Consider the following 25,207-nt stretch of genomic DNA (forward strand, 5'->3'; position numbering starts at 1 on the left):
GGACTGTTGGAGCAATTTTAATCATGACTAGCTGGGGAGGGACTTTTTAGGATGTCAGGGAGTGATAGGACTAGGGGGAATGGAGCAAAACTAGAAGTGGGTAGATTCAGATTGGATGTTAGGAAGAAGTTCTTCCCCATGAGGGTGGTGAGAGCCTGGCACAGGTTGCCCAGGGAGGTGGTGGAAGCCTCATCCCTGGAGGTTTTGAAGGCCAGGCTGGATGTGGCTGTGAGCAATCTGCTGTAGTGTGAGGTGTCCCTGCCCATGGCAGGGGGGTTGGGACTGGAATATCCTTGAGGTCCCTTCCAACTCTAACAATTCTATCACAGTGTCACAGAATCACCAAGGTTGGAAGAGACCTCAAAGATCATCAAGTCCAACCTGTCACCACAGACCTCATCACTGGACCATGGCACCAAGTGCCACGTCCAATCCCCTCTTGAACACTTCCAGGGATGGGGACTCCACCACCTCCCTGGGCAGCACATCCCAATGATGGATGACTCTCTCTGGGAAGACCTTTCTCCTCACCTCGAGTCTAAACTTCCCCTGGCACAGCTTGAGACTGTGTCCTCTTGTTCTGGTGCTGGTTGCCTGGGAGAAAAGACCAACCCCTTCCTGACTACAACCACCTTTCAGGTAGCTGTAGAGAGCAATGAGGTCTCCCCTGAGCCTCCTCTTCTCCAGGCTGAACACTCCTAGCTCCCTCGGCCTCTCAGTTCCCAGAAAAGTTCTAGGAATAAAGAAACCCAACCCACTCATTATCTTCTTAAATCTCTCATTTTTCCTCTCCCCCTCTCCCCAGAATCTGCTCCTTTGGATTCCTCCATGAGCACTCCTAATTCCTACCCCTCAGTCAACGAGATGTTTGGACGGAAACGAAAGAAGAGGACCAGCATTGAGACCAACATTCGCTCCACGCTGGAGAAGAGATTTCAAGATGTGAGGGGAAAAAACAGTCTTTCCATCTGTAGTGAACTCCCTCTGAGTTTGATGTTTCCTAGGTCAGAGGAACATTGAATCCTCAAAAAAAAAAATAGGAGAAGTCTTCTTCTTTGCTTGTTTTGAGAGCAGGTTAGAAAATGCTGGAAGAGGTTAAGCGGAAAGCGAGCCCCCTTGGCAAATTTGGGTTTAGAGAGTTACAGTTTTGTTGCCACATCTCCTCACCATCAGCCACTGATTTCCCCTTTACTCTGCTCTGCTGAGCCCCCACCTTGAATACTGCATCCAGTTCTGGTGTCCCCAGCGTAAGAAGGACCCAGAGCTGTTGGAGTGAGTCCAGAGACTGTTTACAAAGGCCTGCAGTGATGGGACAAGAGGCAATGGCTTCAAACTAGAGAAGAGCAGATTTAGACTGGATGTTAGGAACAAGTTCTGCATCCTGAGGGTAGTGGAACACTGGAACAGGTGTTCCAACCCCCTGGGGATTGTTGTGACTCAGAAGAAAGGATAGGTGCCATTATTTCCCCTTACAAATAAGGCAGAGGGAAAGAAAGGGAAGGAATGGCTGCTCTGGGATGGTGCAGGCAGGTGCACAAGCAGCACTCAGAGCTTGGATGTTCTGTGTAGTGATAAGAAGAGCATCAGCCACTCACTTTCCCCTGAGCAATGATGTAGGGTTAAGATCAAAGAGCGTGGTGCTTTGTGCAATAACAGGGACAGGTGCTGTGACTCACTGCCCACTGAATCCCTGAGCCTTGGTGTTGAATCAGAGGAGCTTTCTGGTTCACAGAGCACAATCTCTCACCCAAGTATTTACCCTTTCTCTTAGAAGCAAATTTCCTCCCCTCCCCAGTTTACAGCCACCCCCACCCTTGTCCTCCACCTTTCCAGCAGCAGAAGCATTACATTGCCACTGTCAATTACAGCTCCTTGGGGCTTTCTTTAACCTCCTGTCTTTTCTCAGCAGAACCCCAAGCCCAGTTCAGAGGAGATATCCTTGATAGCAGAGCAGCTTTCCATGGAGAAGGAGGTGGTTCGGGTCTGGTTCTGCAACCGGCGCCAGAAGGAGAAGCGGATCAGCTGCCCAATGCCATCCCCCATCAAATCACCTATCTACAATTCCAGACTGGTGAGAGGCTTTGGGTGAAGGAGTTCTGCATGCCATCCCAGACAAGGAGGGGAAAGGGTGGAAATGGAAACAGGACAAGACATGTCCTTGTCCACTCAAGCTCTTGAGTTGCTGGCAAGCTCACTCGTGTCCAGTGGGTGACTACACCTGCAGGAGTGTGTGGTGGAGTGTTTGCCCAGCTGCCTCTCATCCCACCTTGGATGGAATCTCGTGCCTGCACCTCCAGAACATTTATTTTTGCTCTGTCAATGAAAGAAACAGAAAGAACAGAAAGGTTTCCTAGAAGGCACAGATCAGTTGCAGGAAAAAAATATTCAAATACAGAGGTCAGCTCAAAACTTTTCACCCTGAGATCAGCAAATAAAAGCTTTCCAAAGTGTGATGGAGGAGGAATGAGGATTACACCCACTGGTGTCAATGTCCTTGGTGACTCTAAGAACCTAATGGTAACCATTTCCATGTCAGCTTGTGGACAGAAATGCAGGATACACTTTTGGTAGTGCCAGCTGTATGCTAGCCAGTGTGTGTAACCACAGCACATCTGATATCAGAGCACATAGGCAACTATTCATTTTAGGACTACAAAATCCATTCTAAATCAGTGACAGCAAGATCACAATAGATTGGGATGAAGGCAGCTTTGCATGCACACCCAGACCCCACCATCCCAAACAGCTGGAGGGTGCAGATCATGGGCATCAGGCTGTCCCACCCCTGGGCTGCTCCAGTATGGTTCAATCAACCAACACAGGAGGAGGCTCTGAGAACCAGCTGAAGGTTCTCAGAGCACAAGGGACAGACTGCAGCTTGGCAAGGGGAAATTTAGACTGGAGATTAGGAAGAAATTCTTAACAGTGAGGGTGGTGAGACACTGGAACAGGTTGCCCAGGGAGGTTGTGGATGCCTTCTCCCTGGAGGTGTTCAAGGCCAGGTTGGATGTGGCCTTGAGCAAGCTGGGCTGGTGGGAGGTGTCCCTGCCCATGGCAGGGAGTTGGAAAGATAGGATAGGATAGGATAGGATGGAATGGAATGGAATGGAATGGAATGGAATGGAATGGAATGGAATGGAATGGAATAGACCTGGTTGGAAGAGACCTTCGAGATCATCATGTCCAACCTAAATGATCCTCAAGGTCCCTTCCAACACAAACCATTCTATGAATCTATGAAACTGTGCTTCTCATGGTGTCCATCCACAAGTGGGCAAGCATATATTCATTGCCAGAAAGGATGGGGAAAACTTCTCACCTGTTGTGAGAAGCTGGTGAAAGCATGTTCTTTACTAGTCATAGAATCAGAATTGTCAGGGTTGGAAGGGACCTCAAGGATCATCTAGTTCCAACCCCCCTGCCATGGGCCTCATGCTAGATCAGGTTGCTCAGACCCACATCCAGCCTGGCCTCAAAAACCTCCAGGGATGAGGCTTCTACCACCTCCCTGGGCAAGTCGGTAGTGACTTAGTTGCCTCCACTGATAAAAGTGGCAGGGAACCTCCCTTCAGTGCTGGAGTACATGTGAGTGGGAGGGAGAGTGTGTACTCACAAGCAACAGTTTATCTGGAAGTCTCCTGGGGTTTGGAATTATCCATCAGAAGGCAGGCAAACATCACAAGAGCTTTGCTCACTCGTTGCACAGCGCCTTCAGTCTACAGTCACAAGCACCAAATGCTGCTTGCAAGCCATGAATCTTTCAAGCAGCAGCTCTGGTGAATAATTTCCCTGTGAGCACGTTGTACAGCACTGTGCCTTTGCTCATCAGTCACTCTGAACAGCACCTTGCCTTCAGTTAAAGTGTCGTGGTTGAACAACAAATGCTCCAGGCTTGCTTTGATTGCAGCCACCAAATTACTAATTGTCACCTGAGGATTCTCACCCACCAAGAACTCCCTGTAGGAAAAGGGATTAGTTGTGCCCAAGATCAGAGTGAGCTGGGAAGTTTTAAACTGAGAGTATGTTAATGGGGGCTACAAGAAATCTGGGAAGGGACTTTTTAGGGTGTCAGATAATGACAGGACTAGGGAGAATGGCAAAAAAACCAAACAGAAATAGGTAGATTCAGATTGGATGTTAGGAAGAAGTTCTTCCCCATAAGGCTGGTGAGAGCCTGGCACAGGTTGCCCAGGGAGGTGGTGGAAGCCTCATCCCTGGAGGTTTTAAGGCCATGCTGGATATGGCTGTGAGCAACCTGCTGTAGTGTGAGGTGTCCCTGCCTGTGGCAGGGGGGCTGGAACTGGCTGAGCCTTGAAGTCCCTTCCAACCCTGACAATTCTGTGATTCTATCCAAAGGCCAGCAGCTGAATCTCAAGACTTCCACAATTCTGGCTTGAGTTTGATCATTTCAGGGTTGATCCATAAATTTAGACCTAGAGAGTGTCAGGTGCTTGTAATATTCACCCTGGTTTCCCTGTATGGCTGTGGATATGGGCATGGTGCTTCTGCAATAGAGTATGAATAGAAATATCTCTGGGAGCCCAGATGTAGATTAAATCATCTGCCTGGGAGCCATCATGCTCTAAAAGGAGTGTGCAAGGATTGGCCTTTTGTGATCTATACCCTCACAGTACCAGGTGCTTACTCTTTGTTTCTGTTTCTCTCTAGGTCTCTACCTCAGGGTCCTTGGGGCCCCTCTCAGTCAATCCGGTGCACAGCACCATGCCTGGGACTGGTAAGCCTCAAGAAACCTTCCTCACCATTCCTTCTCTTCTTCCTCTTCTCTTGCTCTCTGTCTACTTGGTGTCTAGGTGACATTTGCAGATCAGTCCTCATAAGACCCTTGGATTTGGCCTGGGAAAGTATCCCCACATAATTAGTGTACAAGGGCTGAGAGCAGCTGAGTCTTCCTCTTGGCAGCAGCAAAGACACAGCAAGCTCCCTGAGCATGGGAACATTCCCAGGATAATCCTGACTGGAGTGTTTAGGTTTGGGAGCCAGGCACACCTAGAAGCTAAGCAGGAGGAGTGTTTGAGGGTAGGTTATCGTGCTTCTTCAGCAGGATCTGCTTTAAGAAGTGCAATCCACACAGAAACCAAGTGCTGGGGAGAGAGAGAGCAAGCAGTCCTGGCTCTCCGTGGCTGGGGCACAGACTGTGCCTTGCTGCTGCAGGGCAGACAGGCAGTCAGATGGCAGCAAAATAAGGTGGATGTCTTTGGGCTTGGGCTGTCCTTGTCAGGAACAAGAGATTCCCCAGTCTTATTCTGCTTTCTCTGCTACACAGTAACATCATCGTGTTCCCCAGGAAACTCCAGCAGGCCCTCGTCCCCTGGCAGCGCTCTCCATGCCAGCAGCCCCGGCACAGCCCAGAGTAACTCCAAAGCGGCAATGAACTCGTCCGGTTTCAACTCTTCAGGGTAAGGCAGATGGGGCCCCACAGCTTGCTCCTTGGTGAGGGGATTGGAGGACTTGGGAGAAAAGCAATGAGACCTTAGAGAAGAACACTTAGGCCCTTAGAGGCTCCAGTAATATGGAGCTACGTGGTTCTTACATGAAGGGCTTGGAATGATAGGATGAGAGGGGTTGGATTGAAGCTAGAGGAGGGGAGATCTAGACTAGAGATCAGGAAGAAATTCTTGACAGTGAGGGTGGGGAGACACTGCAACAGGTTGCCCAGGGAAATTGTGGATGTTCCCTCCCTGGAGGTGTCCAAAACCAGGCTGATGAAGCCTCGAGCAACCTGGGCTGGTGGGAGGTGTCCCTGCCCATGGCAGGGAGTTGGAACTGGATGATCTTTAAGATCCCTTCCAACCCAAATCATTCTATGAATATGTGACTCCAACCTGAAGCTTCTTAGGCTATGGCTATTTTGCTGCTTGAAGACAAATAGTAAATCAAGTTTTGTCAGAAAAACTCTACTGGTTCAAAGAAGAAGAAAAAAAAGGGGGGGAACAAACAAACACACACACACAATGGTAGAAATGTTTGCCATTAGGATTCTCCTAAACTAACTCCTTGTGTGGAGGAAGCAGCAGCAGAGCTTGGATAACTCCCTCCACAGCCAGTTTGCTCTCCTACAGTGCCACCCAGAGAGCTCTTCTGCAGGGTAATGCTTCCACAGTGGCAGATGAAACAACACCACAGATTTTTCCCCTACCCTGCCTTTAGGTGTTGTAAAGGATTAAGGGTTTTGTGGGCTTAGAGCTGGGTTCTGTGGGCTTCACATGGGCTCAGAGCTCTTCTGGTTATTCCACTGACCATGTCCCTGCCCCAGTTTGTGCTGCTCCAGCCTCACTGCTCTTGTAGTTTCTACATTGCATCAAGGATGCTGTGTTAGAAGGAAGGCATCAGAGAGCAGAGGGCATTACTCACAGCTGCTGGGCTTCCTGAGTCATGGATCACCCTGTCCCATGAATCAGACCTCCTCTGGCATGGAGGAAGTCCACCAGCCAGGTAATCTGTGTGACAAGAGCAGCACAATGGAAGATGTTGCTTAGGAGGTCATGAGGTCTTCTATGAGCTTCCTGTAGGAGTGAAGGATGACTTGCTGGCTGCCAAGCTGAAGTAAGGTTGGAAATGGAATAATAAGGGTTTTTATTTCAGGGGGAAACTGTTAACAACACAGCAATTGTAGCTCTTCTTTCCTGTGTTACAAACAGATCCTGGTACCGATGGAATCAACCTACCTACCTCCACTGAGCTGACTCTTCCATCACGTGTCAAAGGAGCTCTGACTTCTAGCTATGGACCAACTTCTCTAGGAGCAATGCTTGGGGCAACACCTGGTGTTCCAGTGCCTTCAAAATGCTGCCAAAATGAAGGTCTTATTTTAAGGGAACCCATAGCAACGGAACTCTCCAGGGACTCAAAACTGCAGCTGCCCTTCCCCCGAGGATTCTCAATGCCACCAGTGACACGGCCATGCTCTGCCAGGCACTCACTCCAAGAACCAGCCCTTGCTTAGCACTATTCGCATGACACACTGCCCTCTGCTTGCCAGTCTCTGCATCCCCACTGGCTTGCCTGCCCACCTCTAATCTGGAAGGATTTCTCTCTCAGCACCCTCTTTCCTCCCCACCCCGTTTCAGAGCTTGCCCCAGGGAGGGTCTATCACTGCTGTTACTGTCACGCACACATCCCACGGACCCCCAAACTGAGCCAAGGTTACCCAATTCATTTCACCAGAGACCTGTGTCCAGATGTGAGCCTTGGTTTGCGACAGACTTCCAAGGTCAATGGCACTGTGCTTTCTCCACCACCCAACCTGCTTTGCTTTGAGCCATTCTGCTCTCTTAACCTATTTTTTCCCCTTTCTTTCCTTCTTTTTTCCTTATATTTTTTAATTAAGTATTTTAGAGCATTCTTATTATTATTTTTTTTTTTCCCTTTTAAAAAAGTTGTTGTCTTTTGCAAACTTTGTGTCCAGGTCTTGTTATTGCTCCCAGTTGGCCTCTCTGCCCTGCTGGAGGATGTCACTGTTTGAAAGCCATGGGGTGGGGGGGGGAACTTTTGACACTGTTGACCACAAAAGCAGTTTATGTTGATTTGATGGGAGGAGGATTTGTCTTGGCCTTCCCTTCTTTCTTTTATTCATCCTTTTGGGATCTCTCTAATACCAAATGAAAGCAACTGCTCTGGAGCAGAGGTGTGCTTATGTTCTGGCCTTTCGTGAGCTGTAAGTCACGTAGCTTGCCTGCTCTTCTGTCCCTGGGAGGACAAAGTCGTATTGCTCAGGTGTGAACCTTGAGGGTCCTGTGTGCAAAGTGTTTCTTCATTTCCACCCGATGCCAAAGCCTAGGAAACTTCAGCTTTCCCAGCACATCACCAGGGGAAATCGTTGTCCCTTTGAAAAGAAGGCAGATGGTTGCATTTTGTTAAAGCAGAGTTGAGCAACACAAACCCTTGGCTCTGGGTACAAGTGATGAATTCAGTGGAACCAGAGTGAATCAGCATCCAGTTCGCAGGTTGTAAATAGACATTTTGGAGCTGTAGTTCTTTTTGGGTTTTTTTTCTGATGACCTTTTTTTTTTAGGTAAATGTGAGCTTTGGTTTTGTTTTGTTTTGGGTTTGTTTTTTAAAGTAAATATTATCCTCTGTCATTTCTGGGAGGAAACAAAAACCCCACCCCAATGATACTTGATCCGTCGGTTCTTATCCTACTCACCCGGTCTCGTGTGATGAATTGATTGCCAGGGGGAGTCTGTGGACCTACAGAATTGATCACAGAAGGTTGGAAGAGACCTCAAAGATCAGCAAGGCCAACCTGTCACCCACAGACCTCATGACTAAACCATGGCACCCAGTGCCACGTCCCATCCCCTCTTGAACTCCCCCAGGGACGGTGACTCCTTTATCAGCTACCTGCACACAAAGTATTGAGCCCCACATGCACACTGTATATAGCACTGCATTTGTTGCTTTGAGTGAGGTTTTTGGTGTAGAGGCAGATGCTGAAAACAATGAGAGAGGACTGGAAAAGATCAGGTAACATTTCTTGGGGGAGGGAAACAAAAAAAAAAGAAGAAGGAAAGCAAGGGGAAAAAAACCAAGATTTCTTTTCCTTAAAGTCCTAAACCAAGTTTGTGCAAAATGTTCTGACAAAACAAAAACAAACCAACAAAAGAGAGGAGAAATTGTTGTTTCTGTTTCCTGGATTCCCTCCCACCCCCATTTACCTCTTGAGCACACTTTTCATCATCTCTGTTTTTCAGTGAAGACATTAAAATGAAATGAAACTTTTTGGTTGGTTTTTCTTTCCCCCCCCCTTCCCCCCAACAAAGTCTGTTGTGATTTTTAAAACCATTTTATGCTGGGAAGAAATGGAGAGGGGGAAGTGTGAATCTAACTCTTCTGCTTGCTGGGGCTCTTCTTCATGCCCTCTCTCTGGGCTGGGGGTCCTCGGCTGTGCAGCCTCCAGAGTGGGGGCCAAAATGCTGGCAAAAGAGGGAAAAAAATATATCAGGAAGAGTCAGCTCAAAAGAGCAACTTCTAATCCACAATCCAGCCAGAGGCATATTTTAGTGTCCAGAGCTTTTCTAACACTGAGAGCCATTCCAGGGCGTGCAGCACACACACACCAGACCTGAGTATCCATAGCTGAGGCCTCTCTGAACGATTGGTTTCACTCGCAGAGCAGAGCTCTTTGGCTGTGGGGAAGGTTTTCATTGCTTGTGACAAACAATCTCCTTCAGACAGCTTTTAAAGCAAACTGAATAAACAGAAATTACATGGCACTGACACTGAGCTCCCTGCCAGGGTTGGGAGGAAGCAGAGCCCTGTGGTGGTTACTCATTCCTGTCTCTGCTTCAGCCCCAGCTCAGCTCCTTTCTCACTCACCCTGTTCTGCATGTTCTGTGTCACATCTCCCTGGGCATCCTGCACCACTCCCCAGCTCCGGACCCAAGCTCCCAGCTCACTGCAGGAAGTTTGGGCAAAATGGCTTTTGAGAGCCCCTTCCCAGCCGATGCAATCTGTTAATCTGTGATCCCAAACTGACTCCCCTCTCAGCCTCCCCTCCTTGCAACCAGCACAGGGCAACACAAAGGTGTTTTCAGCCCACCCACTCTAAGCCCACCCACCCTAAGCCCACCTACTCAGCCTCTCTTTCCAAGACCAGTATGAAATTTGAAAGCATGCTTGTTAAAAAACGAACAACAGAAGGGGAGAAAAAATATCACACCAGCACCACCACCCCCTTGCTTGATCCAGTTTTATTCTCCATTGCATTCTACTTCACCAACGAGACAAACATTCAGCCCGATTTAAATCTTGGGGACCCTATGTGAGTCTGGCAGGGGGAGCGCTGAAGCTGGATGGAGCTTCCAGCCTGGCTGTCACCCCTCAAACGCCTGTCCTCATTTTCCTGACCCCCTGCTCCCCCCTGGCCCCGGCAGCTCTCCCTGCCCCGGGGCACGCAGCCTTTTGCGCTCCGAGGCAGAGCAAACGGGGATGGGGAGCAGGGGGCAAGAGATGCCCAGCGCAGTCTCGGGGCAAGGGCAGCATGGAACTGGCGACGTAACCAGAGGAATCCTCCACGGCAGAAGCTGCCGTGCCGGGGGCGGGGAGAAGAGGGAAGGGGAGGGGAGATAAAAGCCTCTCGGACGCCGGTGCCGCCTCCCGTCCCGGGCAGTGCTGGAGCCTGCAGCCGGGCGGCAGGTCCCGGGTGCGCAGAGCTGGTCCCGGCGTGGAGAGCCCGGGGTAAGGAGCCATCGGGGGGATGCTGGGGAACCCCGGAATAAGGAGCGGGTGGGTTGCTGCTGTGGATCCCTGGGGCAAGGAGCGGGCGGGGGTGGGGGTGCTGGGGAACCCCGGGGCAAGCTCCTGTTCCGCCCCCCGTCCCATGCGTGTTGGGGAATGAGATCTGGTCCTTGTCCACTGCCCCCACCGAGGGGAGCGGCGGCCGGGGAGGCCAGGGACACTTTAGCTCGGGAGGTGCTGGGATCTTGTTTATGCCCAGACATATTTGGGGCTTGTTAAGGAGGAGAGGGGTGTAGGGAAATGGTGCTGAATAGATCTCAGGAGAGCAGCAGGCTCTTGGGAAGGCCACAAGGCATGCTTGGGGGTGGTCGTTTGGTTTGCTTTGCTTGTGTATGCTTTGGGTTTGCTTGCTCCCCCTTTCCCCAGGGCTTCCACTTATGTACTGGGCTGCACAGCAAGATGAGGGTCTGCACAAACAGTTTAGGGGTCTGCTGGGCTCCTAACGTCCTTGCTCTCTGTTCAGCAGGATGGTTTCTGTCCCTCTCGAGGTGACCTGCAGCCTCCTTGCCTGGCTGGTTCTGTACATCTCCTTCTGCCACTGGAACAAGCACCGTTCCCGCGAGTGGAGCTGTCGCTTGGTCACCCTGCTGCATGGGGTGATTGTCACCTGCCTCTCTGGTTATGTTACTCTCCTGGATGGCCCCTGGCCTCTGACCCATGCAGGTATGCTTGTAGCTTACCCTGACACATCTCCTTGTCATACGGTGGGGTCATGTCTGGCTTTCATACAGGTGGAATAGGCGGGGGGCTGACTGCTTTTGCTGTTTGCTCTCTTATATGTGTGGTTTGGGGCAGAGTTTTGTATAACTCCCCTGCTTCCTCTCCAACCCTTTCCACTTCTCACTGTTAATAATTTAGTTTTTGTTTTAGCCCTGTGCACACTGAACATTTTCAGGCTGGCAGCTTGAGTTTATTGCAGCACTGGGTGTAGCAGCAATGTGTTGAGAACAGACTAAGTGCTGTTCACGTCTTTAAGGGTGTAGTAACTCCTGGCATTTGGCTGGGGAGTTTTTTGGGTGGGTTGGTTGGTGGGTGGGCTTTTTTTTTTTGCTGTTTTCTATCTGGCTCAGGTTTTCCATCCCTACTTTCTAAAAGGGTGGAGAGAAAAAGACAAACAGAAGTGTGGCAGGATGGGATGGCCTGGGTGGCTTTGCTGGGCAGGCTGAAAGGTGAAGGGATAGCAGAACAAGGGATCTAACCTTCCAGCTGGACACTTAGCCCATGGGCTGGAAACTAAGGAGGAAAGAGTTATGCTCACAACCTGCATTGCTGCATGTTGCAGAAGACTGTCTTAAGACCCCAGGCTGATGTGCACATCTTTCATTTCAGGCTCACCCAACACATCTCTTCAGATCCATGTGCTGTGCCTGACCTTGGGTTACTTCCTCTTTGACCTGGGCTGGTGCCTCTATTTCCAGACAGAGGGGTACCTAATGCTGTTCCACCACACACTGAGCATCTGCGGCATGATCCTGGTGCTGGCCCTCGGGAAGTCTGCTACGGAAGTCACGGCTGTTGTATTTGTTAGTGAGATCACCAACCCACTGCTCCAGACCCGCTGGTTTCTGCGTGAGACAGGCTGCTACCACACTCTCCTGGGAGAGGTGGTGGATTTCTTCTTTGTGTTCCTCTTCCTGGTGCTGCGGATCGGAGGAGGAGCTTTGCTCATGTATGCGATGGTGACATCCCCTGATCCCAGCTGGCTCCTCAAGGCTGGAGGCCTGGCCATGTACATTGTATCTCTGGCCTTCATGATTGAAATCTGCCGCTTTGTCCGGAGGAAAATGGTGAAAAAGTATCATTCCTGGACGGGCCTGAGGAGTGTGGGTGCACCTGTGAAAAGTAACGGGCACTGGACGGCTCAATGATGGGGTTTGGATGACAATCCCTTGGGCTATAGTGTCCTGGCTACTGAAGTCTACTCCTGTCAAATCGACCCCTAAAAGCGATGTGGCGCTGGCTTTCCGGCACTGGCGGTGGTCTGCTACCCCTGGAGGTGATGAATAAGTGCTAGGAACGTGGGAAAAGGAGGGGTTTGAGTGGAAATCTGGGAGAAGGAGAGGGTTGAGTGGAAATGTGAGGAACCTGGCATGTCTCCTGAACTCTGATCACCCTGACTTCTCCAGCAATGGTACAGCCTCAAGGAGGGTGGCAATGCCAGACCTCCTCAGTATGCAACCAATAACTGCACAGTCTTGTGTGTTCTGTAATGGTTTTGGAGGAGGTTGAATCATTTTTGCAGTGTAGACCCAGAAAATCAAATCTGAACAATTCCATCTTCCTGCCAGTGGGAGTGGGGAGGGGTGTGACCTAGCAAAGATTCACTGAGCCTCACTCTCCCTTAATCCTGGGGCTGGACAGCATGCTTGACTAAATACTTGAATGAAAGCCCCTGAACAAGATTCAAGTGCTTGCAGGGGTGCAGCAAAGTTATCCTTTGAGTGTGTGAAGTGATGGTACTTGAGGTGAGGCAATGTTTTACCTCCTTGTTTTTAATGATCTATTTATTTAACTCGTTTCCAATACTTGCATTCAAGCAGATACTGATCTCAGAGCAGTGTGACTTCACTGGGATTGTCTCAGGCCCTTGCCAACGAGTCAGGAATTAGGCTTGTGCCAATAAACTCTATCAGCAGGTGTTCACCTGGCCTTGGGTTGCTTTAAAAACAAAGAAAGAAAGAAAATCAGGCATTTTGTGGGTGAGAGACAGAAGACATCCCTCTCTGGATGCCCTTTCTGTCTTGGGGTTAGCTCATTTACAGACTAATGTTGAACCCATGGCTAACAAGTCTAATAAATGACTGTTTTCAGAGGTGACAGTGAAGCTGAGGCAGATCTTGGTGTTACATCTGCTCCATACTAGCAGGTCTTGGAGCATGGACCAGTTCTCTTGTTTTCTTTACCTCTCAGAATTGTGTCCTGACATTTCTTCTTGGGTTTTAATGTGAATTTTCCCTCTCTTCAAGGCTGCAGTTCAGCTCTACCCTCCACTTAAAGCCTTGCTTGCATCTGAGAGGCAAATGGCCTTGTGTTGCCCTCAGGCTTAGGAAGGCTGGTTTCTTTTCCTTCCTGCTTTCAAAGACTGTTTAGAGGAGCTTCTTCTGGACAGCCCCTTAAACAGCCTATGTGACTCTTACTCGAGTGAGGTTTCATCCCTGCTGCAGAGGTAAAGAAGGGGAGCAGTGGGAACGTGTCTTCTGTGGGGAAGCAGCCTTGCCATAGCTCCTCCATGCCTCTTATCTCACCAACTTTGGCACTGTTCAGGGCAGATATCTGCCTGAGCTGGGGGTTAGAATAAGGTGTCTGGAGAGATTAAAAAATGGCACGGAATAACATGACTTTTGACATGCCCTCTGAATGCCTTGCAGCTGCGAATCCAGGCAAGTTACCAGGCTAATACATTGAGAAAAGCAGGAGGCTTGCTCTCCTGCAAGGCTGCCAGCGTGGCTCTGAGGGCCTGGCCTTGTGAGGTGTGCTCTCTTGAAAGAGTTACTGTGCTCTTCTGAAACCTCCTATGAGTGGTGAGACTTCTAATAAAGATTTTATGGGTTTTTTAAAGAAAAACAAAGACATTGCTGTTATGTTCTTTTGTGCTGAGTCTTAAGCACACAACTAATGTTGAGGAAAACAAGTTTGAAGGCAGCCTACGCATGCTAAGGCTAGTAAGGCACTGCCAAAGCTCTGGCTGATGCCCTTCATGCAGTTCAGGAAGGAGTGAGCTGGTAGGGAAACAAGTACAGACTGAGCCATGTGCTCTGCAGCTCAGGCCCGAGGTTTGAAGGACAGATGAAGGTAAACTGCAGCTCAGATTTGTGACTCATGTACCCATAACCTGCCTTGCCAACAAGTCACAGTCCATACTGCAGGGAGCTTAAGAATGGGCCACTGAGCTGAAGTGTTTGCTCCTGATGGACACAGGGTCACAGGGTAACTGTTAAATTCTGGTCATAGCCTACCTCTCAGGTTGCTCTTTATTCTTCTGCAGCACCAGTGCCTGCCTGTTGATGCATTTCCTCCTAGAAATGACCAATCTGGGCAGCTTGGGTTGCAGGGTGGCTTGGCTACACTGTGTTTGGAGAAGCAGTTGAAAGCATGACAACACCTTGGGTGTTATGAAACGTACTAAGCCACTGCTGAGTGCTGTTTCCAGCTGGGAACAGAATACTTTTGTCTATTTTCACTTCTTGTCCATTTCCAGTTTATTTTTGGCCATTACTATGAAAAAATAAATCAGCTGGGTAGCAGTGTGCAAAGAACTGTTAGCAGAGGCTCCTGTCCTGAGCTGTTTTGCTGAATGCTGTTCATCTGCAGGCGGAGCGAGCCAGTGCAACTCAGCCTGCCCAATTAAACAGCTGACTCTGCACAAAGCAAACAAGAAAATTAGTGTATAAGCTGCACCTCACTTCCAGTACAATCCACTGGGAGATGATTTAACCTGCTACCTTGCATCTCACTACATGCACATTTTGGAGATTGTATGACCAAGGACAGCCCCCCACACCACACCACCATAATTCTTTCTCAGGGTTCTGCCTGAAGCTAAATCCTAGGACAGCTTCATCTTGGTTACTATTGAAGCTAGGGGAAAGGGCCTGGGGCCTGGTCCAGCAAAAGTGCACAGAATCATTTTGGTTGGAAAAGACCTACAAGGTCATCACATCCAACCATTAACCCTACCCTATCAAGTCCATCACTAAGCCATATCCCCAAGCACCACATCTACACGGCTTTTAAACTCCTCCAGGCAAGATGACTCCACCACCTCTCTGGGCATCTTGTTTCAGTGCCTCACAACCCTTTCACTGAAAACCATTTTTCCAGATGCCCAGCCTGAACCTCCCCTGGTGCAGCTTGAGGCCATTCCCTCTTGTTCTGTCCCTAGTTAGCAAGATGAGATTGGTCAGAAGAGCAGATGCACTGTTACTGCTAGTGAGGATGTTGTGCTGCAACAACTGAAGGATGAGCATCTTGTAGCAATAGGAACCTGTGCCTGGCCCCAACTAGGAACGTGAGATGGAGAGAGAGCCAGTTGAAAACAGGGTTGTCACAAGTGCTGTAAGAGGCAGGACAAGCCACTCCCAGCAGCTGTATTTCAAAAGGGTAAAAACTGTCAGGATGAAGGAAAAAGGAAAATCCCTATTTCTGGGTGTGAGAGATTGCTTTGATTGCAACTTACAAAAGGAGTATGTGTGCTGGTTGGAGAAGTTTTGGTGAACTTTAGGCCTCCTGCTCAAGCCCTGTGTTTTGCTACTCTGGGTGTAGATGAGGGTGGGAGAAAGAAAAGATGTGGTTTATAGCACTGAGTGCTTGTAGTGAGAAGAAATTGGCCCCTGCTGTACAAAAAAAAGGATGCAGACAGGCTGGAATGTGTTCAGAGAAGGGTCATGAGAATGATCAGAGGCCTGGCAGCCCTGCCATGTGAGGAAAGGCTGGGAGAGCTGGGTTTGTGCAGCCTTGAGAAGAGAAGGCTTAAGGAAGACCTTAGGGTGGCTACCAGGAGGATGGAGACTGCCTTTTTTACAAGGAGTCCCATGGAAAAGACAAAGGGTGATGGGGACAAGTTACCAATGGGGAGATTCCTATTGGACTCCAGGGGAGAAAATGTTTCTCCATGTGAACAGACATTGGAACCATCTCCCAAGGGAAGCAGTGGATTCCCCTCCACTGGACAGTGTGAAGCCTCGGCTTGTCAGGGTGGTGGGCCAGCTCGTTTCAGCTGTACTGTTACCTAGAAAGGTTGGACCAGATGATCCTTGGGGTCCCTTCCAGCCTGGCGTTCTGTGATGCTGTGAAATTGCTGGGCTCTGTAACTGCTGCATAAGCAGTGGATGAGCGGTAGGCTGAGGGCAGGGCTGTGAGCTTTCCCAACCTGCTGAAGCTGCATGCTGTGTGCTGTGCCTGGCCGATGAACCCCGCGGGCTGCGTTACCTTCGAGCCAGTGCCGTTCAGACGCCGTCCTGCAGTTTCTGTAGAGGAGCCTGCTCACATCAGGTGCTGCCTGGCTGTGAGTAAAGCAAGCCCACATCCGCCCGCAGCTGTGTGCTCATGCCTGCTTATCTCTGGGACGCGTGAGGTTATCGGGGCGGGTCGGAGGTGCGTGGGACTCATTTCCATTGCCCACAGGCTATAGCGATGCGGTATGTGCGTGCCCGTGCGGGTATGACCTGCCCCTTCTATGAGCAACAGACTGCTGGGCACTGACCAGGCAGAGAGCCCTGTAAGCACAGGGCCAGCACCGAGGATCACCATCTCCTGGCTGGCTTTGGGAGCGACGCTCAAAAGGGTGGCGGGGCCCCCTGTGCTAAGGGCTGGCCGGGAGCCCTGCGGCCCCTTTGCTCTTTCCTCCTCCCCCCTCCCTTCCCGCAGCCTTGCCGCTCCCCGCTCCCTTCCCGCAGCCCTTGCCGCTTCCCCCTCCTTTCTCCGCTCCCTTCCCGCAGCCCTTGCCGCTTCCCCCTCCTTTCTCCGCTCCCCCCTCCTTTCTCCGCTCCCTTGCCGCCCGCCCCCTCCTTTCTCCGCTCCCTTCCCGCAGCCCTTGCCGTCCCTCCTCCCCGCCAGCAGGTGCCCCTCGGCCGCCGCCCGGCGCGGCCGCCGCCGTTTCCTCTTCCCGAGCGCCGGGGCCGGCGCTAGCAGCGGCGTCCCTGCAGGTGGGTGCGCGGGGCCGGGAGGGCTGCGGGCAGCGGGGCGGGGGTTAAGGGCCAGGCTTGGCAGCCGCCGGGCGCTCCGCAGCCGTGCCCGAGCAGCGGCCCTCTTCCCCCGAGCAGCTTTGCGGGCCCCGCAAAGCTGCGGTAGCGGCTGGAGCAGAGCGGTGCTGGCCGCCGGGCCCATGGGTCGGCATCCCGCAGAGCAAGGGGGGAGCTGGCGGCGGGAGGGTCCGGGTCGGTTTGGCAAGGGGTGCCTGTGTTTTGGGGCGGGTTGTTTAGGCTCTCTGGGCTCCTCCATTTTCTCATTTGTACAAAGAAAAACACCCACCAAACCAACTAAAAATAACCTCAAAAGCAGGTAATGGTGCTGTGCTGGGGGTGCCCATCTCGGTTTTAAGCTGTTAGAGAGAGAGAGCAGGGCTGTTCTGGACCAGGTTTTTAGGGTCATGTAGTTACTGTGTTCTATTTTGCATCCTTACATGCAAAGATGACTTTGCTTTGATTGTTCTCCTTTCCTAGAACGAGAGACAGTTCCTAATTAGTCTGGAGCAGGAGACTAGGTGCAGAGATTACGTTGCTAGCATCCAGGAAGGCTGGAATTAAGTAATCTTCTGAGGGTGGGTGAATGAAATCAATATCCTGGCTGCAACCCCATGTTTCTGTACATGACCTCGTTGCTACTGGTGGTGCAAAATATACTACTGCTGATTTTAAAGGCTGTTGCCCTTTCCAGCGTGCAGGGACAGGTGCAATGTATATTGTATATGCTAAGGACAGATGCTCAGCTCTGAGGTACAACTGGAAGAGAGCCCCCTTCTTTCTTTCCAGGGGATGGAGAAATAACTTTGAGGTGTGGAAAACACCTCAAAATGTTCAAAAGGTCGTTCCTCTTGCTTCTGGCAGCCTTCTTCAGCTGCTCAATCCCTTCTGCCACATCAGAATTCCTCCTGCCCTGACTCTAGATGCATACAGACCTCGAGTACAAGGGATGTCAATGGAAGCATCTAATCCAAGCAGTTAATCACTTCCTTGTGTTATTCACCCATGTTCTCAAGGGCCATTATCCCATAATGGTTTTGTTTACCCAGCCTCCTCAGTCATTCCTGGTGATACTTGCAACAGGCCAAACAGGAAGGTTGAGCATCACAACTCTTGAGTCCTTGCCATGTGTATGTAGTCCTCATGGTGTTCCCCAGCCCTGGGTGTGAAGCCAGCATGCTGGTCAGAAGATACCAGCAGGACCAGTGGCACTTTTGCTATTACACAACTGGAAACTCTGAGTATCCCAGAGTGTGACTCAACTTCTTTTGATGTGCTTCCCTGAAGCTCAAGAGTAATGACACTGAGGTTTGGGTTGGAAAGGACCTTAAAGATCATCCAGTTCCAAGCTCTCTGCCATGGGCAGGGACACTCTCTACCAGCCCAGGTTGCTCAAGGCCTCATCCAGCCTGGCCTTGAACACCTCCAGGGAGGGGGCATCCATTCCTTTGTGTTTCTCTTGAGTTCTTTGCAGTTGGTGTCACTGCACTGGAAAACTAATTAGTAGTGGATTTAGTGAGAGACTATGTTTTTTGAGTTCTCTTGGGGTTTTTTATTTGTGTTTCAGGAGAGAAGGAACTAAGCTAACAAACAGCATGACAGGATGAGGAGGTCAGGTGGGGCAACACAAGCAGACCAGGCAAATGCAGATCTGTGGGCAGGGAACTAAAATACAGGGACAGGTGTAGCTCTGGATCAAAGCCTTATTGCTGGATGTGGCACTCCTCAGCTTGCCCCTCAGGCAGTGCAGATGAGCACTAACATATCCAGCAGATCCTGCATGGTAGACTGGTTGGGGAAGTCTTCTGAGGTTCTTTACCAAGTTGTGGTGTTTTCTGTTCAACCAGGCTAGGAACCTACTGCCTTACAAGGTCATTGCTTTCAGTGCATCTTCCTACAGCTGAGGTGAACTGGTGGGATCAGGGTGCTGGTGGCCACATGGTAATGTGCCCTCATTCCCAGTGCCAGGCTTCTTTGATGTAGTCCTTTCCCCAGAGAAACTGCAGTTCCTCTGCAGAGAGAAAGTGATCAGGAGCAAGTAACACCATCGGGAAACAGCACTGCCACTGAGTGCTGGGATGGTGACAGGTGAGCTACAGCACTGGGTTGTGCCAACTGTCAGATGCTGGATCTCCTGATCCATTTTGTCTCTCCATTCCTGTGACAGGATGCTGTTCCCCCTGCCTCTGCGGGTAGGCTGCAGCCTGCTGGCCTGGCTCGCTCTCTATGCCTGGTTCTGCCATCGCTTCAAGCACCGCAGTTACGAATGGAGCTGCAGGCTGGTCACGCTGACCCATGGCATCCTTGCCACCTGTCTCTCTGCTTACATTGGCTTCATTGATGGTCCCTGGCCTTTGAGTCACCCAGGTAGGTAATCAAAGTTGTGGTCCCAAGTCCCCCAGTGGGTGATGGCACAGAGCAGGGTTCTCCTTCCACCTCAGCAGCCAGCCTGCTTGAGGAGTGATGACTGCAATGGTATCTGAGCTGCTTTGTGACTTAAAATACTAGAGAAGTGGAGAGACTGGTACTGTATTTTGTTAGTGGAGTGGCCCTCCCCAGCTGCAGTCTGGCAGAGTATGTGATCACATGTGGCCATTACGTGTGTGCAGCTGTTAGACAAACAACTCTGCTATTGTGACTTGTCTGACTTCTCCAGCTGAGCTGTTACCAGGACAAGCTAACAGCAGCCTGCCAGTGCTGAAGGTGAATACCCCTTCCTTGTCTGAGATCCTACCTGCTTCTTGCCTCTGTGCTTTAAAGCTCTCTGTCTGGTGTCTTTCTGTTTCAGGATCACCAAACACAACTCTGCAGGTACTCGGGCTGTGCCTTAGCTTGGGCTACTTCCTCTTTGACCTTTGTTGGTGTGTATACTTCCAGACAGAGGGTGCCCTCATGCTGGCCCACCATCTGGTGAGCATCTTGGGCATCACAGCATCACTGGCACTCGGGGAGTCAGCTGCAGAGGTGAATGCTGTCATCTTTGGCAGCGAGATCACTAACCCACTGCTGCAGGCCCGCTGGTTCCTGAAGGAGATGGGATGTTACCACAGCTTCACAGGAGACCTGGTGGATTTCTTCTTTGTGGTCCTCTTCACTGGGGTGAGGATTGGCGTGGGGGCCTGGCTGATGTACTGTGAGCTTGCTTCTCCCAAACCCAGGTGGTACATTAAGCTGGGTGGTGTCATCATGTACGCTGTCTCCTGGGTGTTCATGGTCAGCATCTGTCGCTTCGCTAGGAGGAAGAGCATGAAGAAGTACCATGCCTGGAGGAGTCAGAGGAGTGAGGAGTTACACTTGAAAACTAATGGCCATCTGAAAAAACACTGAGTGGATGCTGAGTAAAGACTTCCTTGAGTTCACAGTCTGGCAAGAAGGGGATCATGCCTGAAATGCCACTGTCAGGAGAGAAGCCAACACACGTTAGCAGTTCTGGAGCCAAATTTATCCCTGGCATAACTCCACTGAAATCCATGGAGTTGTGCCACGGATTCTTTGGACCTGCAGTGTTTGGCCTGGCAGAGGCTGGCTCAGTATGAACGTAGCACACAATAAATGATGCCAGTGAAAGAAGGGCTAATTTTACAGACCAAACACAACTAGTCCAGCAGTGCAGGTGTAAGTAGTAATGTTAGCAGCTAACTCCTTCAGCACTGCTGGACTCTTGGAAGAGAGGTGAAGAGAGAGGAGAAAACCATACCAGATCTTCCTCTTCAGTGTCCTGTACAGTCTAGACAGCTAAAGTGGCTCTTCATACTGTTAGGAAGAAGCATGTCCCAGTGTTTCATCAGAGCTGAGATTCCTGGCTCTTCCACCAACTCATTATGTGGCCTTGGGCAAGTCACATAATTAACTCTGTGCCTAATTTCCCCATCTGTGAATTTGGGGTGATGGAGCTGATCCATCTGTGTTATGCACTTTCAGATCTTTACTTGAGGGGTGCTATATAAATGCAAAATGATGGTTGTTACCTGCACTTTGCTCATTATCCCTGTGTTTCCTTTGGGAGAAGATACTTTGGTGGAGTAGTAGAAGAGTATGTTAGGGAGATTGTTGTTTCCTACCCTAATTCCTTTTAATAACTTACTAAATAACTGATAACTTGTTTTTCAGTAGTGTCCAGAAGCTGTAATCAGCACTGGCACCTTGCAGGACTAGGTGTTCTGTGAATATAGACAGAGACACTGCCCTTGATGTGAAAGTCTTTGCTGACTTTCCCCCCTCTTACTCATCCTTGACTGTGAAAGTCTTTGCTGACTTTCCCCCCTCCTACTCATCCTTGACTGTTCATAGAATGGTTTGGGTTGGAAGGGACCTCTGGAGGTCCCCCCTCTGCAGTAAGCAGGGGCATCCTCAGCAAGATCAAGTTGCCCAGAGCCCTGTCAAGCCTCAAACTCTATGCACCCCCTCCAAATACTACTTTTAGCTCCTTGAGGGACCAGCACTCTCTATGATGAGAAGCTCCATCAGGACTTGCCAGTAGGTCTTTTCTATTTTTCTGGCTAATGGGCCAAGCCCTGATTTTTTTCAGCAGACTGCCAAAATTCCCTCTGTTATGCTTATTGGCCCAAAATTCAGGCAGTGCAGGGAGCCAGCCCAAGACCAAACGGCATGCCTTGAGACTGTCAAACAAATACCTTCCTCAAGCTGTAACTAACTTCAAAAAATAAACCCAGGAAATGCAGATCTTTTACTGTAGCAATCTGCAGACAATCTGTGCTTGCTCATTTTGAAGGATGAGAGAGGCAAGAATGTGATTTATAGAATCACAGAGTTGTTTTGGTTGGAAAAGAGCTCCAAGGTCATTGAGTCCAACCATCAACCTGGGAGTAGACCCATTCATTAGCAGTGGAGGCTGTGCATTTCTTTTGCCCTTGAAAGTGTCACCCCAGATCAGTGTATCTGAACCCAGAGTCTGCCACAGTGTTTGGGGGTAGTGAGGTACTGTAGGTAAGTGTCTGGGAGCTCTGTGGAAAGATGATTGAAAAACAATTGAAACTAAGCATTGATGTTGCTCCCAGGGCCATAGATTGACAAGAGTGTTTCCTTGCATCCAAATTGGGATTTCTGGTTGAAGAGTGGCCAACATGTCTTCAAAACAAGGCAGCTAAAGTGGAAGAGCTAACCAGCTTCAAATCTCTTCTCTGACCTGTTCAAGACAGACACCTACACTTGGCTCTCCTTTGTCTGAATTGATGCCTTGACCCCAGGGCTTTGAATTCAGTTCTGTCTTCCTGATTGGATTTAGGTCACTTTTATAAAGTGAGCATTTATAAGGTAAGAGCAGCTTTTTTTTTTACAACCCAATAACTAAAGAAGTGAGAGGCACAGAATCTGACCTCTTTTAAGTGACAAAGTGAACCTGACTGGGAGAACCTGATTTACCTGGTCCCATTGGCAGGGACAAGCTATCCCCCAGCTGGCAGCTTCTGGTGTTCATTTTGCTGTATGTTCTTAAGCCCTTTTCCTGTGTTGTTGATGTCTGATTGATTGATTTATTTAGGGCCTCAGCATCAGGTCTCCTATTGGCAGGGAAGAGCTATCCCCCAGCTGGCAGCTTCCTGTGTTCGCTTTGCTGTATGTTCTTAAGCCCTTTTCCTGTGTTGTTGATGTCTGATTGATGTCTTGATGTGTTTATTTATTTATTTATTTATTTAGAGCCTCAGCATCAGGTCTCCAGTGCAGCTCAGCTGCCAGTTCTACTGTGAGCCTTGCCTCTTGCAGCCAAAGATCTGGAGAGCTCAAAGCACTTCGGATTAGCAAAGCCAACTGATGGGTGAGCTGGTCCTGGAAAGGGAACTTGACTCATTTGGCACAGCACAGTGATTAAAAACTTTTGAGTCTTGAAGGGAGGCAGGAAGGGCTAGTTGGGACTTGCTGAGTCCTTCCCAGCTCTGCTGCTGCTGTCAGGCATGTCAAGGAGCCTTTTTGCCTCAGCTTACCCACTTACTAAAGTGGGTACAGTATTACCTACCTCGTGGGTTTTTAGTTAACACTAAACCACCTTTGATGAATGCTTGGTGGTCTGTGTCAGGTTGTGCTGTGTGAAGGCAAGATGCTGTTGGCTTTGAGTGAAGCACATCTCACTCAGACCCATCTTCAGTACTTTGTCACCTGAACATGGCACTTCCCAGCATCTGACTTGCCTCACAAAACCAGGAGTCCAAGGTGTTTTGCAGTGGTGCTTATGGGGAGGAGTTAAAAAGGGCAAGCTAGACACGTGCATAAAGATCAGCTGTGCTGCTTCTTGTCCAGCTGGACTCCCCAGGTTGAAGCAAGGATGCCTAGTAAGCACTGCAGGAAATCTGGAGCCAGAATAGTTTCAGCAGCCAGCTTGACCAGGAAATAAGGGCTTTCAGCAGCAAATCATGAAGAAATGTGGGTGAAAGCAGCCTGCTCATTTCTCAGTGCAGCTCTTGACTTGCCTACTTACTAAAGAGTTTCTTGAGCAGTCCAGATGGTTTGGACTCTGACCTCTGCTGAGGTTTGGTGTGCAGCTTAATGCACGGTTACAGCCCTTCTGTGGGGGCTATAGAGCCCTTACCTGCCCAAGTGAATAAAGATAGCAGTTAGTGACTGCAGGAATCCATGAAACACTTGTGTGAAGATGTTTTGAAAGATAATGCACTTAAGGGCTGACTGATCCCCTTGGAACTGGGAGGGCACTGTGATTTATGCTGAGGCTTTAGGAGTCAAACAAGGGCACCAGAAAATAAGAAGCTATTAGGAATGGCTTTATGAGGTAGAGCTAGGAACAGTGTCTCAGAGCAAGGCCTCCTAGTCTGTCTAGTGGGCTCCAGCACAGACTGGAAGACCCTGAAGAAGTAAAACTTTCAAGCTAGGGAGCACGTGAGCTAGTCCATAGAGCAAATTGTAAAAGGAAACTGCAGAACTAGTGTGAAATAATAACTTGTGTTTGAATTACTGTGTAATAGCAACTAACATTCCACCAGTCAATGGTGTAGATGCTTTGTATTCTGTTTTATAAAATAAAGATTATTTAATTATAAGAAATGAACTGTCTTCTCTGTTAGCCTGGGAGTCATTTCCCCTGTGCCTTTCCCCTCCAGACCTGCAGAGGCCACAGCAATGCAAACCCTGACCAGACCACCAGCCTGGCGCGGTCGGAGTGCAGCAAGCAGAGCACCCCAAAGCTCCACTGCTTTGCCATGGCCCTTTCAAAGGGGGACCGAGGGTGTGAGCAGGACCTCGCTGTTGAGCTGCCAGTGGGGAAGCTTTTCCAAGAAGTGCCAGGCAAGGCTTTGCCAGCAGATGGCAACAGCTCCTCAGTGAGCCTCGGGTGGGAGGCTGGAAAACTGAGGCTCTGCAGGGAGGACCTCAGTGAAACCTCTATCTACAAGCTTGCTTTGGAGGAGTCCTGTAAAGGGCACGTCCGAAGATCTGCCCTTGTGTCATCCTTTGCTTAAAGGCAAAGTAAGAAGTTATACTTCACGTAGATATAAGGATGGGGGCTTGGGCAACCAGTTGAGAGCATAGCTGCCCATGGCAGGGGGGTTGGAGTAGAATGGTCTCTGAGGTCCCTTCCAACCTAAGAATGACAAAAGTTATACTTTGTAGGGCTCAACCCTCTTTGCTTCAGGGTCTTGCTTACTTGAGCTGCTTAGCTTTGTTTTGAACAGTAAAAAAAAAACCCCAAAAGACTGTTTAGGGTCATTGGTGCTTTGCCCTGGAGACACAGGCTGATGAGGTTAATGTGCAGTTTCCACTTCTAGCATCTATGTCTGTGTGATGGTACTATCTGTAAACTCAGGCTAAGTGCTGACTTTAGAGCTACCCAAAAAAACCCCAATCTCTTTTAATTGGTACTGCACAGTGTAATTGCTTATTGATTCCTCCAGCCCTCCACTCTGGGTTTCGCATTGTAACACTGCCCAGGCAGCAGACAGATCATAAACAGGCATCTGTCTTAACGTAAATGTGTAATCAGCTCCCACCAAAAACCCCTCAGCAACTGCAGAAAAGAGCAGTTATGGCTTCAGAGTCTACTTCTGCATTGGTTTATTAGTGCTTTTCTTAATTTTTAATTGCTGCATTAGATACTGAAATGTGACTGCAGCTCATTATAAGCACGAGCTAATGTACTGAACTGTGTGGCATAAGAGTTCTACACTTCCTTTCTCTTGTCACTGATGGAGTTTGGTGTGATGCTTCTTTTGGCAACGCTGAGTAAATCTTTGGCAAATGTTAATCACTTACTGCACTGAATTTTACATCTCCTTACTGCAGCAGAGGAGAAGTTTCCTTCTTGTTCC

At 49.7% G+C, this 25,207-nt stretch overlaps 3 protein-coding genes across 9 annotated transcripts in view; all 3 read left to right on the top strand.

Annotated features, from left to right (window-relative positions):
• The window catches only part of POU2F3 (POU class 2 homeobox 3), a 52,865-nt gene extending 45,451 nt beyond the window's left edge, over nucleotides 1–7,414 (top strand). For 3 of the 4 annotated variants that reach the window (XM_068159968.1, XM_068159973.1, XM_068159969.1), the window contains 5 exons: nucleotides 806–942; nucleotides 1,910–2,071; nucleotides 4,669–4,735; nucleotides 5,285–5,417; nucleotides 6,660–7,414. In XM_068159968.1, coding sequence (XP_068016069.1) covers nucleotides 806–942; nucleotides 1,910–2,071; nucleotides 4,669–4,735; nucleotides 5,285–5,417; nucleotides 6,660–6,699 — 539 coding nt within the window. In that variant the 3' untranslated portion in view covers nucleotides 6,700–7,414. The remainder of the gene's footprint in view (nucleotides 1–805; nucleotides 943–1,909; nucleotides 2,072–4,668; nucleotides 4,736–5,284; nucleotides 5,418–6,659) is intronic. The other variant, XM_068159970.1, reaches the window with a different exon arrangement.
• A 2,702-nt stretch (nucleotides 7,415–10,116) lies between these two features.
• Nucleotides 10,117–14,493, top strand: LOC137451937 (TLC domain-containing protein 5-like). Of its 2 annotated transcripts, none has more exons than XM_068159908.1 (3): nucleotides 10,117–10,197; nucleotides 10,724–10,920; nucleotides 11,587–14,493. In XM_068159908.1, the coding sequence occupies exons 2-3, from the start codon at nucleotides 10,725–10,727 to the stop codon at nucleotides 12,123–12,125; spliced, it is 735 nt and encodes a 244-aa protein (XP_068016009.1). In that variant the 5' UTR covers nucleotides 10,117–10,197; nucleotide 10,724; the 3' UTR covers nucleotides 12,126–14,493. The 2 variants fall into 2 exon arrangements, with proteins under 2 accessions (XP_068016009.1, XP_068016010.1); XM_068159909.1 differs by having other exon boundaries at nucleotides 10,136–10,197; nucleotides 10,721–10,920.
• A 2,362-nt stretch (nucleotides 14,494–16,855) lies between these two features.
• Nucleotides 16,856–23,938, top strand: LOC137451980 (TLC domain-containing protein 5-like). 3 transcript variants are annotated; one of them, XM_068159976.1, is made up of 3 exons: nucleotides 16,856–16,901; nucleotides 19,105–19,304; nucleotides 19,726–23,938. In XM_068159976.1, exons 2-3 carry the CDS (start codon nucleotides 19,106–19,108, stop codon nucleotides 20,262–20,264), a joined length of 738 nt encoding a protein of 245 aa, XP_068016077.1. In that variant the 5' UTR covers nucleotides 16,856–16,901; nucleotide 19,105; the 3' UTR covers nucleotides 20,265–23,938. The 3 variants fall into 3 exon arrangements, with proteins under 3 accessions (XP_068016077.1, XP_068016076.1, XP_068016075.1); XM_068159975.1 differs by lacking the exon at nucleotides 16,856–16,901 and adding an exon at nucleotides 17,160–19,025; XM_068159974.1 differs by lacking the exon at nucleotides 16,856–16,901 and having other exon boundaries at nucleotides 17,160–19,304.
• Nucleotides 23,939–25,207: the final 1,269 nt, after the last annotated feature.

Source organism: Melanerpes formicivorus, unplaced genomic scaffold (assembly GCF_026170545.1).
Source record: "Melanerpes formicivorus ecotype bairdi unplaced genomic scaffold, bMelFor1.0.p_v2 SCAF_47, whole genome shotgun sequence".
NCBI lineage: Eukaryota > Metazoa > Chordata > Aves > Piciformes > Picidae > Melanerpes > Melanerpes formicivorus.

What these genes read in the sequence shown, in the direction of transcription:
- LOC137451937 (XM_068159908.1), top strand. Translation starts at nt 10,725, where the DNA reads ATGGTTTCTGTCCCTCTCGAGGTGACCTGCAGCCTCCTTGCCTGGCTG. An exon ending in CTGGCCTCTGACCCATGCAG is followed by an intron (nt 10,921 to 11,586) that starts GTATGCTTGTAG and finishes CTTTCATTTCAG; the next exon opens with GCTCACCCAACACATCTCTT.
- LOC137451980 (XM_068159976.1), top strand. Translation starts at nt 19,106, where the DNA reads ATGCTGTTCCCCCTGCCTCTGCGGGTAGGCTGCAGCCTGCTGGCCTGG. An exon ending in CTGGCCTTTGAGTCACCCAG is followed by an intron (nt 19,305 to 19,725) that starts GTAGGTAATCAA and finishes TTTCTGTTTCAG; the next exon opens with GATCACCAAACACAACTCTG.